General features: G+C 38.0%; 2 protein-coding genes across 2 annotated transcripts; both read left to right on the forward strand.

The window, feature by feature from the left end:
* Positions 1–1,832: 1,832 nt before the first annotated feature.
* LOC137721279 (uncharacterized) lies at positions 1,833–5,980 on the forward strand. The gene is made up of 6 exons (XM_068460384.2): positions 1,833–2,239; positions 2,617–3,161; positions 3,449–3,760; positions 3,875–4,117; positions 4,217–5,315; positions 5,461–5,980. Exons 1-5 carry the CDS (start codon positions 2,041–2,043, stop codon positions 4,406–4,408), a joined length of 1,491 nt encoding a protein of 496 aa, XP_068316485.2. The 5' UTR covers positions 1,833–2,040; the 3' UTR covers positions 4,409–5,315; positions 5,461–5,980.
* Positions 5,981–15,386: 9,406 nt separating this feature from the next.
* On the forward strand, positions 15,387–17,162 carry LOC137721191 (NAC domain-containing protein 55). The gene is made up of 3 exons (XM_068460296.2): positions 15,387–15,707; positions 16,025–16,614; positions 16,713–17,162. The coding sequence occupies exons 1-3, from the start codon at positions 15,494–15,496 to the stop codon at positions 17,031–17,033; spliced, it is 1,125 nt and encodes a 374-aa protein (XP_068316397.2). The 5' UTR covers positions 15,387–15,493; the 3' UTR covers positions 17,034–17,162.
* Positions 17,163–18,765: the final 1,603 nt, after the last annotated feature.

Genomic DNA, 18,765 nt, shown 5'->3' on the forward strand with positions numbered 1-18,765 from the left:
ATATTATATATATTTGCACCTTGAATTTTAGTAGTTGTTATATTTGGGTCTTTAGACTTTTTTGGCTAATAAATTGGCCCCTAAACTTCTAAAAGTGCATGGTAGAATTAGGACAACAAATCCCTTAAAATTTTGATAGAATTCACTCGTGTGTTCTTCAATTCATACGGTTTGTAACAAATCTTAGTGTCGCCTATGTAAACAAGAAAACTTTTCGGGCGAGCACTACACAAATGTAATTAACAAAAAGAACACTCATTGAAATACGTCGTAGGCCTCAAAATTTTGATGAAACAAATATCCACCCACAAATTAAATTTTGACTTGCTAGGGTTTATGTGGTGCACTTCATGGGCCTCGCCAAATTGCACACATTACATATTTACATTTGACTCATCAAAACTAGATGAGTTATGAAGAGTAACACATGTCGACATCTGAAAGCTCTGTCAAACAAATCAAATCAAGTAAAAAAAAAAGAGCAAATTAACCCTAATCAATCAAATCCCTCAATTATGGTTTAGTTCCTTAAACCTACTGATTCTGATTTAAATAATGAATAAATTAAATCAATTAGTCTAAATTAAATCAAATCAAATACAAAAAGGGAACAAATTAACTCTAGTATGATCAAGTTAAATCAATTATGGTTTAGTTTTCAAAATTAAAGATTGATTTAATTAAAGAGCTAAATTAAATAATTAGCTCATATTGGAACAAATGACAAAATTAATCCCGCAAATTACGGGATTCAAATTGGCAATTCTAAACTAAAACTCAATCGCTCGCTATAAATACTGACCTTATTTTCAAGAAAACATGACTCCAGAGAAATGAAGCAAGTCCAAATCTTTGGAGAAAACCTGAAAGCTCTATGGTCAAAACAAACACCAAAAACCCAAACACTTGTATTCTTCATCAAGCTCGTGAAGAATCAACAAGCATAACAAATACACGTGCCAGTTCATTCACGTTGAAGCTGATGACACCCACCACGTGAAACCGCTTGTGTACCCGTTTCGTTCAAGATCAAGTGCTTGCCACTCTTGGATCTAATCTCAACACTGGAGGTTGAATAAGAGGAATATTCTTGTAAAGAATAAACCACAGAGATTGTACCCTAAACATTCATTTAATAAAAATATTATTTTATACACAAGTTCTTTTGCTATTCGTTAATTGAATTTTCGTGTTTACGCACATATATAAGAAAAATTAAGATCATATTATTTAGTTTACTCAAGGTTTAAGGTAATAACATCGTTCATAATACATTCGTTTGGGATAGTAATATCGTTTGTAGTCATAACTGTGTAGATTTGAAACTAGCCAATTTAGTTATGGCAATGAACTCTCTCCTCATCACCCGAAATTTAAAATCTGTCATATTGTAATTTAGATTAAAATGAAAATAGGAAAGTGTTAGTCATACATCAATTTTTACCTTCCACATACCTTTGTTAATTTTTTCCTATTGATTTTCTTCAACTCATTCGATTCGACAACCGAAAATAAAAAAATGTATGTGAGAAATAAAAATGAGTGTGGATAGCACTACTCTTGAAAATTTATCCTATAAGAAAAGGTTGAAAGACCAAAATGAAAGAAACCCTAAAGTGTAGGAAGCAAAAGATGAACTTGCACCATAAGCTCAAGGACTTGGAATAAACACTATTCACTTTCAAAAGACGATTGCTTTGAGTGGTGTGTGTGTGTGTGGGGGGGGGGGGGGGGGGGGGGGGGGGGGGGGGTGGTGGTGTTGAGATTCCTCGAAACAACAGAAACACAAATGCAAATTACTAAAAGACATGATAGGAATCTGGGTGGGATCCACACCATCAAGAAATTAAACTTGGTTTGGCAGCTTCATCTGAAGACTAGGAAGTCTTTGCAAGCCAAAAGAGCACAGTGGCACTGAATTGGGTGACTTTGTTTTTAAATACAAACATCACTTGCTCTGCTTATTCTGCTCTGTTCTCTGAATGCAAAAAACCATCTGATAATCTGGTTTCCAAAACATTTGAAGGAGAAGGAGGAGGGATGAGAAACATCAGCAGCAGCAGCAGCACCACAACCACCGCACAATCGGTGCCGGACATGGTGGTTGCGATCCGATTCCATCCCACCGAAGATGAAAAGGTCAACTTCTTGAGCAAGAAGATAAAAAGTCACAACTCTCAAGCCTGCCTCTTCCTCCCTGTCATCGATGTCCGCAAGTTCGAGCCTTGGGAATTGCCTGGTAACCCCATTATTCTATCTCACTTTTACTCGTTCGGTGCGGATATCTCATATAATTCAAGGTATTCGTGAAGCAAGAGATGAACGATTTTTCTTTTTAGGGGATTAGATGGATTAGACATGAAGAAAACTTATCTGTTCGAAACATTAAGTTTCATTACGATTAATCCATCTTCTACCTTCAAATTGGACAAAATTTCTTCATTTCTTCCATCAACATAGCTTTAAATATTGTGAGCTATCCAATTCAATCCAATCCTAGGCACCAAACGAGACATGAGTCTAATGAATCATCCAATATAATTTAATCTTTATTCACCAAAGAAGGCCTTGAAGTGAATTGGTTACAAATTTTCGATATCTTACTTTGTGTTGCAGAGCACATGTTCCCTGATTCTCCACATCATGCTAAGGCGTGGTACTCCTTCAGCCCGTGTGATTACAAATCCATCAATAGTCGTCGCTTCAATAGGGAAACAAAGAAAGGCTCTTGGAAGATGAACAGCAAGCAACGGGATGTGGGCACGAAATATTTCACTTGCAAAAAGAGGACATTAACCTTCCAAATAAAGACCTTCCAAGAAGGTAGTAAGTCTAAATCCATTCCGACCGGCTGGAAAATGCACGAGTACATTTGCATTAAACCTAAACGGGGTTCTAGTCCCCATCAGGAGAGGGATCAGCGAAGGGACTTTGTTCTCTGCGTCCTGAAGTATAAGCCAGTTGATTCTAAGTCTAATACGGGTACTTCGATCCGGGGTGATTTTGCTGATAGTACTGGTAATCGTGGCTACATTGCCTCTAGTTCCGGAGATGATGAATCTGCTGTTGCTGCTGCATTGAATCAAGATGATGGTGAACCTGGTGGCGGCAGCAGCTCATCTGATTTTATTAAGAAATCTCTATGCGACATGATTCAAGAGGTTTGGTTTCATGTCCCCACTTGTATGTATTTATCTGTATTGTTTTGTCTTTTAATAATCACAGAGGATCAGAGGGACGTTTTTGGATGTGTTGGTCCTCTCACCTTCGTGACTGAGAGTCGCACTTTGTTACTTTGACGGACATGAGCTAATCTCGCCTAGTCCTCTGTTTTGTTAACAAGAAAAGAAAAAAAATGCTCTTCGAACATTTTTTTCCCCTGTTAATATGGAGCACGAGAAATGTATCAAAACTAACACTCGCTTGTTTGTGATTCTCAATCTTGCAGTGGCAGTCATATGCTCCGGCAGGAGAATGTCTCAATTCACTCCTTCCTCTTCCTGAACAACCTCATCTTGGACATTCTCTTGATATCTATAGTCATGAAGTGGTTGATCCTGGTACTGGTGGCTGCATCACCTATAATTCTGATAACCAAGCTGCTGCAACGAATCATATTATTCCCAACACAGAAGAAATTCTTGCACGCGGACAGCTAGAAGGAAGTGATGTGCTTGGCAGTGGCAATCATGATGATGGTGAACCTGGTAGCGGTATTTCATCTGATTTTAATGGCCATGCAGTAGATGATATGCAGGAGGTAAAGATGAAGACGCTTTTTTAAATATTTTTTATGTGAACTTGGTAAAACGAATTACTAGAAGTATATCAAAATATAACACTTTGCTTTGTCTTGTGAATCTTAATATGGCAGTTTAATCAGCTAGACAAACTTTTGGATTTGCCCTTATCTCCTCCTGAGCTGTCTCAACCACACCAGCTGGAAAATGTTCCGGGCGTCCATAGTGGCAAATTCAGTAACTGGCCATCTCCAATTGGGGTTAATACTTCTTATGTTACTAATAAGAATAATATTGCAACCAATTACGAAAAAGAACCAGTTATCAACAGCGCTTTTAATTCTTATAATCGAGCTACAGATGAAAGGATTTCCGAGGTGAGAATTTTTTTTTATTTTTATTATATGAACTTTTTAATATGGTGCACCAGAAGTACATCAGAACTTAACACTTGCTTGTCATGATTCTTGATCCAGGTTTATTCTCAGGCAGAAGAAAATCTGGGTTTACCCTTTCAACCATTTGATCAGCTACAAAATTACGCATGGCAATCACCAATGTTGTTCTCAGAAGTGGGAGAGCTTCTGCTTGCCAATAACTATATTGGATGCAACGAGTCGCAATTTCTAGATATGGAGGTTGCGACTCTTTTCCCACAAAGTTCTTGAATAACAGAGGCATCGTACACTCTTTCCAATGGCTCCAACCTACAAGAGTCATTGAGATGGGTGTATGATGGGCGTAGTGGAGTAACCCAGTGATACTAACGCCGAGTTACTCCACTGACGTGCAAAAGATTATTCTGCATTAGCTATTGGAGAAACACTCCAATATTGTTAATGAACAATGATTTTCTTATCTGTAGGAGAATATCAAGAGTGCCTTGTGAGAATGTGTCTCCAACTCACATTGCTACACCGTTATATTCTCCTACAAATAATTCAAAAACATTCGCAGTTATCGACATTTCTGCAACCAGATTTTCTGGGAACTTATTCGTAGGTACGGACACTTATGTCCAGGAACCGCAACATAAGTTATGTTGTCTTTGACACACAGCATTGGTTTTGGGCAATTATGTCCCAAATCATTGTTGTGTGTCACAGAATCCCCAAGTCTTGTATACTTCAACCTTGTTAGGTGAACTTTTGTTGGTACAAAGGAACACCAGGAAATGCAAATGGTTGAAATGCTGTCCAGAATTCTACCCTTCTCCGAACACGAGGAGTTCAGACAATGTAGTAGTATCTTCTCTCGCAAGCGTTATTCGAAGATGGTACTTCCTCTTTCAACACCATTACAGATATTCCTCAGACGAGTAGCTCTTCAACCGGAATTCTACCCTTCTCCGAACACGATGAGTCCAGACAATGTAGTAATGTCTTTTCTCACAAGCGTTATTTGAAGATGGTACTTCCTCTTTCAACACCATTACAGATATTCCTCAGACGAGTAGCTCTCTATCCTACAAGTCAAACAACACACAACCGCAATATCCACCAACATCCATCCCTGTCTGCCCACATGGAGATGCTCCAAGAAGAATCCGAATGCAGAGCAGTGTCACGAAACAAGGTGAGGAAATCAAGCTCAAAACGTGAAGTGAATACTTTCTGGCTTTGTTCCCGTCATTAAATGAAAGCCCATATGTTTATCCCTTCACTCCGAGAAGCTATTTGATATGTTCACTGAAGTAGTTAATTTGATTTTGTGTTTGCAGGACAGTGAAGCTGCAGCTAGCGCATTGTATTGCTTTCTGCTCTTACCGTTCGAAGCAGGCATGGAATGTGCAACGAATTGAAGGGTTCTTTCAATTTCCCGGAAGCATCTCCATTAAGCGATAAATCAAGTAGTCCACGGTAACACTATTTCAGTTACAACCAAGTTCTATGGTTTTCGGTCAAAAGCGGATTTGCTTTGTTCCGCATTCACTATACAGGAGCTGCTGCTACATGGCTGCTGGAGACTCAATTGATGTATAAACGTAACCAGACACTAATGTGATGCCATGGTTATGTAAATAGAATCTTTGAGTTCCATCCTTGACGGAGTAGTAGTAACATTTATTTTTCAAAAGAAAAGTTGTATGATTAATCAGAAGGTCTTAAACTTATCAATGACCTACTTTTAAGTGTGAAACACCAAAACTTGTATCGTTGTTATTGTTGCTTTTATTATGATGTCATTGAGAATGTTGTATCAAAAGAAAATATTCTTGTGAATGTGGTTTATTTCCAACATTTGGATGTTGAATGGAGTATTTTGTATTGTTTTTTCGTTTTACTTGTTCGTAATCTTCGTTAACAGTAAGTAGCACTGAGTGGCATAGAAAGGTTGAAAAGAAACGTTATAAACAGTTGTGGAAATCAATTAAAACACATGTAACACTAAATGTTATGTAGCATTAACGTCATGGCGCTATTTTGAACCGTGGTAAATGTTTTATCCTATTTCAATGTTATGGCTGCTAGTGTAGTAGACTAAATGAAGCAATGAATGAGGCAAGGGAGAATTCGAATTTGAGATTTAATTTTAAGAAGAGAAAAATAATTAGATTAAGAACTAGTTGTCACGTAAAAAGCTTAATTTTAGATTTTGGTATTTAGCTTCTTTTAAATCGTTTAAGCTATAAACGCTTTTCTTGAGTTTTTGGTGGTCCTAAGCTCTAATGAGCCCTTCTCGACACATTGTTTTTGGGGGTAAATTACACTTTACCACCTCAGGTTTAGGATCGATTTCAATTCCTTACAACATCTTTAAAACATTTCACTTTCATACCTCAAATACTATTTTATTTCAATATAATACATCCGTTACATTTTCCACCTATTGATCCATTAAAAGCTGACGTGGTTGCCACATTTGTGCCACGTGGCAAATTTTTTTATTTTATTACCCTATTAAAAAAAATAATGAAAACTAGAAACCCCCCATCCCCTTCCCCAACCTTTTCCCCTTCCCTGCAACCCAAAACCCCCATTCCCATCCCACCCCCTTGTTGTTGGCGAGGACGATGACGAAGACCCGCGAGTTCCCGAAGTTATAAGGCAAATCAAACCGAAACCGATTGTGGTTGATGAAAATGGCAGTCCTTGTCGAACATCTCTTTTGGCACCGTCCCTTCAAACTCGTTGAACCTTAGATCCAAGGATTTCTACTTCGGCAACTAGAAAACCACCTGAGGGAACTTTCCGGCTAACTAATTGTTGCTCAAATCGAGCTCGAACAGAAACTTAAGGCGGTTGAACTTGTGAGGAACAATTCCATAGAACCTGTTGGAGTTGATGTGGAGCAAGAACACAGAATACAACATACAATAAAGTGTAGTGAAATTGTGGATTGCTTTAGGAACCCATGTCTGAGTGCATCGGGACTATGAAAGATAGTCAACGGTTCAAAGAAACGAAATAATTTATTGAATCGTTAATAGCCAAAAAGTGAGCTTCAGGCCAATAATTTTGGATTAATTGTTAGATTAATGGAATGATGGTCACTTTAATTAATTCAATAGATTGTAACCATTCAGGTTTGATCGTAGAAGCAAAAATAATAATAACATTTGGGTTAAAATTATAGAGAATGCAAAAAATAGCATTAGATTTGAAAAACCATAGCTTAATTATGGTGGGCTTGGGTACCGTGAGTAGGGCAAAGCCTTAAAAGGCATATTGGGCCTCAGATGGATGCGAAGCAGCCCAAACATGGCTACAGGCCACGGGCCGTGTAACTGGGATGGGCCCAGCAGCAAAGTTACTGCTGTTTTGGGTCAAAATTGGTGCGGGCAGACATGGGCCTAGCACGAAAGTCGGCGTAGGGACATGCATGCAGAGCCCAGCAAAGCTGGCTTCAGTTTTTGGGCTGTAAGGATAAGCCCAACCGTCTAAGCTGGCTTATGGTAGTCACGGGTCGGGGTTAAGGCAAAGCCCAACAAGCAAAAAGGCTTGCTAGCAGATGGGGTCATGACAATGGACAAAGCCCATCAAGCTTCAGGCATGCTAGGATGTAGGCCAGGGCTTCAAACTCGTGCGTGTGATCCAACCCAGGCTGAAGTCTGGTTGCAATTTAGTGGCAACAAGCCTAAAGGGCTGCTGCGATCGATCCGAGGTGTCTAGAACGACACTGCCCCAAGGTTGTCTCCACGCAGCTGGGCTACAGGCTAACGCAGTGGTCCAGCAGTGTTTCCAGAGTGGTGCGGCAGCGGTTCTGTCATACCCCGATCCCGACATACGTCCTGGATCGACACGCGACATCACCAAATACTCGTATATCTAACATACCCATCTCTAGGATATGGCAAATCACAACTCGAGAATCAAAAATCAAATAATTTTTTTGTATACTTTATGGCTGCATCTAACCTCCTCGTTAGACTGCCTACGTACCCTCATTAGGGATCAAGCCATTCATAGTTCACCATCGCTATAACTCGACATATAACACAGTCTGTTTAAAGCCAAAATGCATAACATTCCTTAATCAAACATTTGGACTTGACAAGCATGAATTATTCGATTCAAACTACATAACAACCCGCAAGACAGTCAAGGTTTATATTTCATCCATCATATATATCATTATGTTTCAACACAAAATCGCATAATCTGAACTCAATAATCCAAATCCAAATCCAATGACAAGAAACCAGAGTGGAAAACGTTATCCCAATAATCTGAACTCGAAAAGCTAGAAACTATAGATACCATGCTGCTGAAGCTGGATTAAGAACTCGTTTGGTTTCTCTTTGAAACCAAAAACCCAAGGATGAGACTTGATAAATGACGGGGGTATCACTATCACCTTATCAATGAACAAAACAAAGCAGATCGAAAATGATAGTGGTTGGAGAAGTTGAGTTTAGGTAGGAAAATAGGAAGAGAGTAGAAGACCGCAGACCCCCCCCCCCCGGGGCACTCGTCCACACCCTTCTCCGATTCGTCCCCCTTCTTTTCCCTCCTTACCTCATTCTGATTGCTAGCCCCTCTCCTTTCTCCCCTTTTCTCATTGGTCCTTTTTCCACTTAAGATGGCCGGTCCTTTAATCCCAAAAGTGTTTGGGCCTTTTTATCCCTAGGTGGAAATTAAAATAATTCCCACAATTTATAGTTTCACACCTTCAAACATCCGTAACTATACCATATAATCTGGACTCGCAAACGACTTTCGCATATGCGCTCATGGCTTCGAGACCTATTCGAAAACATTACTTGTGACCTCAAAAGATCAACGAGTAAATAATAATTTTCCAAACTTCACTCTTTGTAACTAGTTTAATTCAAATTTAATTTCAAATAAACTAATATAAATTCTCGAAAAATAATATAAAATCTCAATAATACAAATACGTAGATTATAACAGTAAAATCCGAAAACGGGATTTCACAGGTGCCGCATAAATCCCAGTTTTTTTTTTCTTCGAATTTTTTGGGTTAAAATCCCTAATTGCTTCTAAATTAATTTTGATGCTTTGACTCACAAATTCCATATAGCATAATTGCATATTGCATATTGCATGAACAAGTATATATATTGACAAAATATATGAACATATATACAATATATATATATATATATATATATATATATATATATAATTGAAAGGAAAATATAAATATAGGAGGTTCATGCATCATAGAGAATGTTTTTGTGACATCCCACATCGCCCAGGGGAGTGATCCTTAAATGTATATTCACATCTCTACCTAGCACGAGGCCTTTTGGGAGTCACTGGCTTCGGGTTCCGTAGGAACTCTGAAGTTAAGCGAGAATGGGGCTAGAGCAATCCCATGATGGGTGACCCACTGGGAAGTTGCTCGTGAGTTCCCAAAAACAAAAACCGTGAGGGAATGGTAAGCCCAAAGCGGACAATATCGTGCTAGGTGGTGGAGCGGGCCCGGGAAGTGATCCGCCCCGGGCCGGGATGTGACAAATTGGTATCAGAGCCTAACCCTGGCCGGAAATGTGCCGACGAGGACGTCGGGCCCCTAAGGGGGGTGGATTGTGACATCCCACATCGCCCAGGGGAGTGATCCTTAAATGTATATTCACATCTCTACCTAGCACGAGGCCTTTTGGGAGCTCACTGGCTTCGGGTTCCGTAGGAACTCCGAAGTTAAGCGAGAATGGGGCTAGAGCAATCCCATGATGGGTGACCCACTGGGAAGTTGCTCGTGAGTTCCCAAAAACAAAAACCGTGAGGGAATGGTAAGCCCAAAGCGGACAATATCGTGCTACGGTGGTGGAGCGGGCCGGGGAAGTGATCCGCCCTGGGCCGGGATGTGACAGTTTTCATGCTTCAAGGTTTTTTTTCAAATATCTTAATTTATTTTACAAGAATCTAATTGGGAAAAAATAATTGAAAGCCTTTGATTTTGTAGAAGAAAGCTTCCTCCACGATCCTTCAGTTCCTTAGCTTCTTGCCATAACGTGTTGATAACGTGTTGTAGGCCTATTTGACTAAACTGTATAAAGAACAAAGAGGGAGAAGAGCCGGCGGCAAGAGAGAGAAGATAGAGATGTAATTATGAGGTGTGTATTGTATCACCTAATTGTGCATTTATTTATAGTAGTAGGGAAGGTTAAATCCTTACCCTACAACTCTAATAGGAATTAAACTACTAAAGGAAATATACAAGATACTCCTAAATACGCTAGAATTTACACTATCACATTCCTAATCCAATAAGACTGCAACACATATTTGTTTTTGTTGGACAAACTCACCTCTCGAGAAATTCATTATAAAACCATTGTTGCGTTGCAAGTGATACATATCTGAAAATACAATAAAGTTGAGATTCTATTATATAGTAGTACGTGGAGTGATTCAATTCTTTATAAGAATGCACAGAGTAATTTTTTTTCCAATATAAAATTCATACTCGGTTAAAAATAAGGGAACTTTAACGAAAAACTCATGGAATTGTTTACTTTAATGAAAAATTATATTTTTACACTAAAAAGACAATTCTGGTACTATCCATTTTACCTTTTATTTTGTCCTTGTCGTTAAAACTCAAAGTTTTCAAGTCATTTTCATTAATTTTCCTTAAAAATAATTATTCCATATGACAATAAATATAGATGCCACATGTAATAGTATTAAGGCTAAACTGGATGTAAACTCGACACTTGTTAGAACGATATTCTTGTCACCACGCAAGACATGCACAGTAGACGGACTGACGTAAGGCTGTATGATTTTTGGTCAAATACTAACGTAATCCTGTGCGTTCACAAACAATTATTTTCTCACAGATTAGTTTTTAAAAAGTTCTTGAATTCTCTTGAATGTATATGTTTCCCTTCCAAAATACCTAAAGTTGAACTTAGAAGAGGGGCAGAAAATGAATCAAAAGATTCCCACTACACAACAAAATAATTTAATATTTGCAACTTCCAAGGGGGGCAGAAGAATGTGAATGTCCTTGTATTGGAAGCTCAAGACTCAATTATATTTGCACCTTCGATTTTAGTAGTTATTTTGTTTGGGTCTTTAAACCTTTTTTTTTTTTTGCCAAATTGGCCCCTAACCTTCGTAAAATGCGTGGTAAAATGAGTACAACGCTAACTCATACAAAATTTGATAGAATTTACTAGTGGAATTAACAAAACAACAACTCATATTGCAATACGTATATAAAAGAAGTTAAAATCATCTTCTTTTTTTCTTTTCATTTTTTTTTTTTTTTTGAAATGGGATGATTGTGTGTAATTTGTATATATAAAGCCAGCATCCCAATTTGGGGTCACAACTTCACTAAAAAATTTTGGACAAAAATACCTTCAAGACAAAAAAAAGTTCAAAAGTAGCCCAATATTGACACACCCCGACCCAGCATGTCCACTAGGACTCCGAATCGAGCTGTGATGGCCGACACCTAGAAGGTGACAAAGCCATAAAGTGTAGTGATGTGGAAAGTGTGAATAAATTTAAACCTAAGAGTGCCTAAATACCAGAGTGCACTGGTGAGCGGGAATGAACTCATTCACATGTGATGTCAGAGCATAAGTAAAGTACAGTAGAGTAGGTAAGGATTATATCCTCAGAGGTAGCCACCTATATTGAGACTCGCCAAGAATCCTCATCAATATGAACTTTCAGCAGCTAAACCTGGAAGCGCGCAAAACAGAAAATGTGAATGGGTAAAAACAAAGCTTTTGAAAACACATTTCTCTTTCTAAACATAATAACCCCTCACCATAAAACCCATATAATTTCCCAGAAAATAACAATATGTACATATATATAAATCATGCTCGGGAGCAGTGAAAACCAAGTATATGCCATGTCAAGTATCTCAGCAATGAAATAAGTAAGCCAGGTAAAATAAATCAATGTCAATGATATGGCAGCCGGAGTCACCTAACGTGACATGTACGGTTGAACCTACAGTTCATCATGTATGCCTGCACACGAGTCGGAACCACCTATTGTGGTATGTACGATAGGGCTGGGTGTAAATAAGTACGTTCAAGTGCTACGATCATGTGAAGGCTGTGCGAATAATCGCCGGTCACCTACGAGTCAGAACCACCTAATGTGGTCTGTACGACAGGGCTGTGCACCAAACTTGGATCTAAGGTGAGTGTGCGGTGCGAGAGGTGAACATCACATGAAGGACTATGAAATGGCCACGGTCGGAAACTTGGATCCAAGGTGAGCGTGCGGTGCGGGATGTGAACATCATGTGAAGGATTGTGCCCTAGCCACGGGCGGAAGCACTAACAACGAGGTGCAGGATAATGAGCTCTAAATGCATCAACGTATAATCATAACCATGCATTCTACCATCATCAACATATACTCATCTAAAGCTTACCTGAATGTCCGTAGCATCAAGCAACAACATGCATATCTATACTAATGCATATTCTAAAATGTAATGCAATTGACATGGCATTTAAAATGTAAATTTATTTAAAGCAATTTCTGGGAAAATGTAAAGTATATATACATATATAGAAAACCAAAAGCCAACTTATTAGTATGTAGCAGGGTCGTAGCCCCCAAGTCTTGCCTGGCTATGCTCATCCTCTGGAAACGTCTCACCTATGTGAAACAACTATTTAAACATTAATTTACTAAGAACATATATAAAACCGTATAATAACTTCTCATACGTTGCTCATTTGGGGTGTTTGAATATACTATTGTGACCTAATCAACACCATGAACATCCTCATATTTTTAGAAAAAAAATTCCGATATCCCACTCGCCATCACGTGCTGGCCACGCGCAGGCACATGTCTGGCACCTTGGACGGAAACCGTAACGCTGTTAGGGAATATTCTGTCAAATAGTGGAATTTGCCGTTATATTTACCTGATGTCGTTGGTATATTCCGTCAACTTTGACGGAATATGCTCCTTTCTTCTCTGATGGTCCGCCGGATTCCAACGCCGGCCACCGCTGCTTCACCAATTTCTGGAAAAACTTAGAATCTTAATTTCTCTTCCGTTTCAACACCAAAATTCACAAATCTTATATCAAATCGAAACCCTGAACGAGTAGAACATCATCTTACCTCTTAGAGGTCCTAATACCGACGGAATTGGTCGGAATATTTCTTGAATATTCCGGTCAAACCTGTAACTCGAGGAACTGACCTATCCTGACGTCCAATTCCTTCCAAAATTGTCCCAAGGTCTCTATGAAGTTGTTTTAAGACTTCCTTAAGCATTAAATCTCAGTGAAACCACCATGATCACAACGGAGCAATTTAGCTCCTCGCCGGAGCTTATGGATTCTCGGCTTCCCGAAGTATACTCATTGACCTATGGGTATGGATGAACTCATAATCTTACGAGGAGTATGATGGTGGTGTTAAAATGGTCGATCCGTGTCGATTAAATGAAGTCGTGTGGTGTTTTAGTGTACGGACAGGGAAGAATCAAGAAAGGAGAGTGTGGAGAGAGAAAGAAGATGACAGTGCCGTGTGGGTGTATGTGTGTGTAAGCTTTTGATTGGTTAACAAGAATAGAAAGGATGGGATTTTTTTATGTGCACCCACATCCGGATTGGGCAAGGGAATTGGATTGGTATAATTGGTCCAAAAATCAACTTAAGTCCAATATTCAATTGGACCCAAAAATATAGGAACCTAAATGATTGGTTTAGGTTTTAGTCTTCCTATTTTGACCCAATTACATTATAACATTCGTATCTCTTTCGTTACGAACCTGATTCGATCCCAATATGCGTCGATGAGTTGCTAATGATGCGTACTATTTAATTACACTAGGGAGACAAACAAATTAATTCCAAAATATGTACATCCACGTCACTAAACCTCGAGAGCATTGTCATCATTTTACACACTCGGGCATTAAAGTATATATCACTTCGGGACGGGTCTTTACAAATATAATGTATCAAATAATGCACGGGTACTTTTGTCATATAAACAATTAATTATTATTTTTGGTATAGTGATTTTTTTTTAATTATAATCAGTACCTCATAATAGGCTAGCAATAATGTGATTCAATCAGTTATTTATTAGATATTATTTTCTCTATTTTTAAATGCGTTCAAAACATCTAAGAGGCACGTAGTGCCGGTTATAAAAACATGTCTCTCGCACGCGCATAATGATAGGATTCAATTAGTTGTCAAATGATTTTTTTTTTTAAGCAAACGATATTATCTACACTAAGGGTGAGGGGGTGGGCTTAGCCTCACAATGGGCTAACAATAATGTGATTCAATCAATTGTTTATCAAATATTATTTTTTTCTATTTTTAAACAAGTTCAAAACATTTTAAAAAAAAGTCATTTGCACGTGCACAATAATGTGATTCAATCAATTATTTATTAAATATTATTTTCTTTATTTTTAAACACTTAAGAGGATCGTAGTGCCAGTTATAAAAAAAGGTTTTTCGCATGCGCAAAATAATGTGATTCAATTAGTTCTCAAATGATCTTTTTTTTTTTTTTTAACAAACGACGTTATCTGGGTGGGCTTAGTCTCACAATGGGCTAGCAATAATGTGATTCAGTCAGTTGTTTATTAAATATTATTTTCTCTATCTTTAATGTAAATTCAATAGAATGTAGATAGAAATTAAAAGATTGATTTTATTATATGAATTCAGCTGCTTTGATTGGTTTGTGGGGAGTTTCTTCTAGTATAGACTAATATTATTCATTTAGTCCAAATATTTTGACTTTCTTTTTGTCGTAAAAAACTGTTGAAGCAATTCGCGCATATAAATACATTTAATAAAAAAATGTGTAAGTCGCGCGTAGCACGTCGTGATTCAAAAAATGCTTTTTGCACGCGCTCACGTGCGTGCGTGCGTGCGTGAACGCTAGTCATATTATTAGTTTAGTTAGAATTTAAATAATAATATCGTTTGTAATCGCATTAGTTTAGTCAAGATTTAGTGTAATAATATTGTTTGTAATCATAACTACAAATAGCCAAGTTAGTTAGAGCAAATAATTATGAAGTAAAAACCGTAAATTAAAATCTATCACAGTGCAATTTAAATTAGATTGAAATATTATCCGATAAGAAAAAGTTAAAAGACCAAAATGAAAGAAGCCTCAAAAGTGTAGGGAGCAAAAGATGAACTTACACCATAAGCTTAAAGACTTGGAAAAAAATAAAGAACTTTCAAAAGACCAGTGCTTTGAGTGATAAGTGGGCCTTTGATGGGCGTATATAAATACAACTTCACTGAAACGCTGCTTCCCCACACAATCCAAAACACTGATCAATAATCACAGTTCAGAGTTGAGAGAGAGATGAGCAGTGGCAGTAGCAGCAGCAGCATGACAACTGAAGAAGGAGATGCAGAGAATGTGAATGTGATCCTACTACCTGGGTTCAGATTCTACCCCACTGATGAGTTGCTGGTCAGCTACTACTTGAGGAACAAGATACAGGGCGCCGACTCCCATTTCCGCCACCTCATCCCTGAAATCGATGTCTGCAAGTACGAGCCCTGCGATCTTCCTGGTAACCCCACTAATCTGTCTCACTTTTTCTTCACTACCCATTTCTTATTTCTAATGGATTCTGCTGTTGTTTATGTAAATTTACAATCTTGTTCGATTTTTCTGTTTTTTTCTTCCAGAATTGACTTGGGTTGGTTTTGGTTTTTTGTTTTCTGTTGTATGCATAAATTTATGATCTTTTCAGTTTTTGTACCTCAAGAATTGGAGTGCATGGGGCCAAACCCCTCCCCCCTCCCCTTAGTATAACTTCAGAGTATTAATATCGTTTGTATCTCAAGAATCAACTTTTGAACATTTTGTTTTGTTGTTGGATTTCAGCATTCTTCCCAGAAGTCCATGAGAAGGAGTGGTTCTTCTTTAGCCGGCTCGATTACAAGTACAACAACGGCACTCGCTGCAACCGGGCCACGGATCAAGGCTTTTACAAGATCACAGGAAAGGAGCGGGAGATCAGGGCTGAAGAATCCAATGCTGTGGTTGGGAAGAAGAGGACTCTGACATTCTACGAAGGTCGTGTGCCGAAATCAAAGAAGACCGATTGGGTAGTCCATGAGTATTATCTCACAGAAACTGAGGTGGGTTCTAAACCCACCAAGCAGAAGGACTTTGTCCTCTGCCGCCTGAATAACAGGTCAGCTAGTTATAAGAAGCCGAAGGGTGGTCCGATCCACGGCGAATTAGCTGATTCGGGAGCGAATTCTGAAGATGATCAAGCTGTTGTAAGTGATGTGATAGCAGAGCCAGTGGAACATCTGGGAAACAAAGAGCTAGGAGATGTTAATAGAAATGAGTCTCCACATGGTTCTTGTCTTATGGACTGCAATGACATTTGGACCTTAGCTGATGGTGATGTTGAAACTGGTGGCTTGAGATTCTCGGGTTTCGATGATCCTAATAGGTTTCTAGAGGTGAGATAATCATATGCTTTTTTCTGCATTCTTTTAATTGAACTTGCAAAACCTGCCAAAATTTAACACCTGCTTGTTTGTCATCCTTAATCCACCAGTTGTGTGCTGAGATGCGAGACATTCTGAATTCACCTTCTCAACTGCCGCAGCCACTGCAGATACCGCAGCCACATCAGCCACTGCAACCATATCAGCCTCTGCAGCCACATCAGCCACCACAACCATATCAGCCTCTACAGCCACATCAACCACAAGATTACTGCCCCACCACACACTACAGCCACATCAGCTGCCTCAACCACAGCAACCTCTGCAGCCCATCAATAAACACGGAACTGGGAGATATTGTGCATACCAATAACTATATTGGATGCAATGATGAGTTACATGTTAACTACATTGCAATGTTTGGAAATTGAAGGGAAAATCAACAAGAAAGGATGAACAGAAGAATGAACACAGAGATATTAGAGAGAGAGAGTTTAGAGGGTGAAATAGGATTTGTATTGACTAACTAAAATGAAGATTACGCGCCTATGTTTTTATAAGAGAAAGCCTTACTACTGTAATCAACTTACTAATTGTATTGCTAACTGTATTGCTAATTTGTATACTTAATACTCCCCCTTAATCTCAACTGGGGAAACCTAGTTTGAGATTGGAACAATATCTGCAATCACTGCCATGAAACCAAAAAACAGAACACAGAGTTGAATCATCTGCAACTTTGCAATCCCACTTCATCCACCTCAGATTCATTCCATGTCAAGAACAATATGACAGAAAACCTTTCATTCAATTACCCTTTAATAGCCTTCTTTCAATCTGGAAAAGCTGAAAACAGATCTCAAAATACTAGTAAAGAAGAATATTACTAAATCGTAATACTAAGTAGTAACATGTGAAGTAGTTTAATTTCTTATAAGAACATACAAAGCTCTTTTTTTCAATATAAGATTAACACAACCAACCGTTATCCTAGTAAAGGATGATCATTCCATTTGACAATAAATCACTTATAAATACCACGTGTACAGTTATTACAGCTGAGCTAGGTATAAACTCAGCATCTGCATTCTTGTCACTCCACAAATGTTTTAAAAGGCGAAGACGAAGCTAATGATAGTCTTACCTAGGCGATAGGCTCACAGTACCCAAAATTATATATATATATATATATATATATAATACTTTGTAAAACAATCAAACAAGCATGTCAAACAGTTAAATATTTGATTATTATTATTATTATTATTATTATTATTATATTTCTAATTCGCATCATAAAATCATAATACACCAATAGAAACTAAGAAAAATAAAATTAGCTTGAATTTTATAAAAATCTTGCTCAAAACATGTCATTTTGAGTTAGGGTTGTTTAAAATAAAATTCAAACGTGTAGGTGTCACATCTACAACACCTCAGACGCCTAGGATCGCTCCCATACACCTAGGCTAGTCTATAATTCACTCATGTTGGATGATAGACTAGTCTTAATACTAGTTTTTTAAAGCCTTGCTCCACAAGGACTTGCACAGTAGACGCAGTGCTCTGCCTTCACAAGCAATTATTTTCCCACGTATTGGAGTCTAGAATGATCTTTGAAATCTCTCGAATGTATTTCCCTCCAAAAATGGGTTGAGATCCTATCCGGATCTGAAAGTTCAGAACCCAAGAACTTCACAATTTGAACCGTTTAAGAAAGAAATTCTAGCTATTTAAATTTTTAGATTTTTATGAGATGGACCAGTATAATAGATTTAATGAGGACATTAAAATTGAAGTTGAATGGTTTGGATTTGAATTGTATGGATCTCTTAATCCGTGGACTCTGAACACATAAATCTAAGATGAATCTCAATTTCTCTAAAAAGATCCCCATCATTTTTGTAAGGATCTTAGAGATCTCCATATCCTATTTATTCATCATATATTGTGCAGCTAGTTTTTGTTAAGCCTGTTTGCATTTAATTTTAAATAAAATAATTTAAAATAATTTTTAACCGTACGATATATTATGAAGAAATAAAATATAAGAATACCTACAATTTTCACAAGGAAAATTCGGGTGGGATCCAAATCCCTTCAAAAATTACTAAAGCTCATCTTACAAGAAAAAAGAGGGGGAGGGGGCCCAAGGAGAGGAAT

Source organism: Pyrus communis, chromosome 1 (assembly GCF_041283825.1).
Source record: "Pyrus communis isolate YQ-2024b chromosome 1, ASM4128382v1, whole genome shotgun sequence".
Lineage (NCBI taxonomy): Eukaryota > Viridiplantae > Streptophyta > Magnoliopsida > Rosales > Rosaceae > Pyrus > Pyrus communis.

What these genes read in the sequence shown, in the direction of transcription:
- LOC137721191 (XM_068460296.2), top strand. Translation starts at nt 15,494, where the DNA reads ATGAGCAGTGGCAGTAGCAGCAGCAGCATGACAACTGAAGAAGGAGAT. An exon ending in CGAGCCCTGCGATCTTCCTG is followed by an intron (nt 15,708 to 16,024) that starts GTAACCCCACTA and finishes GTTGGATTTCAG; the next exon opens with CATTCTTCCCAGAAGTCCAT. An exon ending in ATCCTAATAGGTTTCTAGAG is followed by an intron (nt 16,615 to 16,712) that starts GTGAGATAATCA and finishes TTAATCCACCAG; the next exon opens with TTGTGTGCTGAGATGCGAGA.
- LOC137721279 (XM_068460384.2), top strand. Translation starts at nt 2,041, where the DNA reads ATGAGAAACATCAGCAGCAGCAGCAGCACCACAACCACCGCACAATCG. An exon ending in CGAGCCTTGGGAATTGCCTG is followed by an intron (nt 2,240 to 2,616) that starts GTAACCCCATTA and finishes TTTGTGTTGCAG; the next exon opens with AGCACATGTTCCCTGATTCT. An exon ending in CAGTAGATGATATGCAGGAG is followed by an intron (nt 3,761 to 3,874) that starts GTAAAGATGAAG and finishes TTAATATGGCAG; the next exon opens with TTTAATCAGCTAGACAAACT.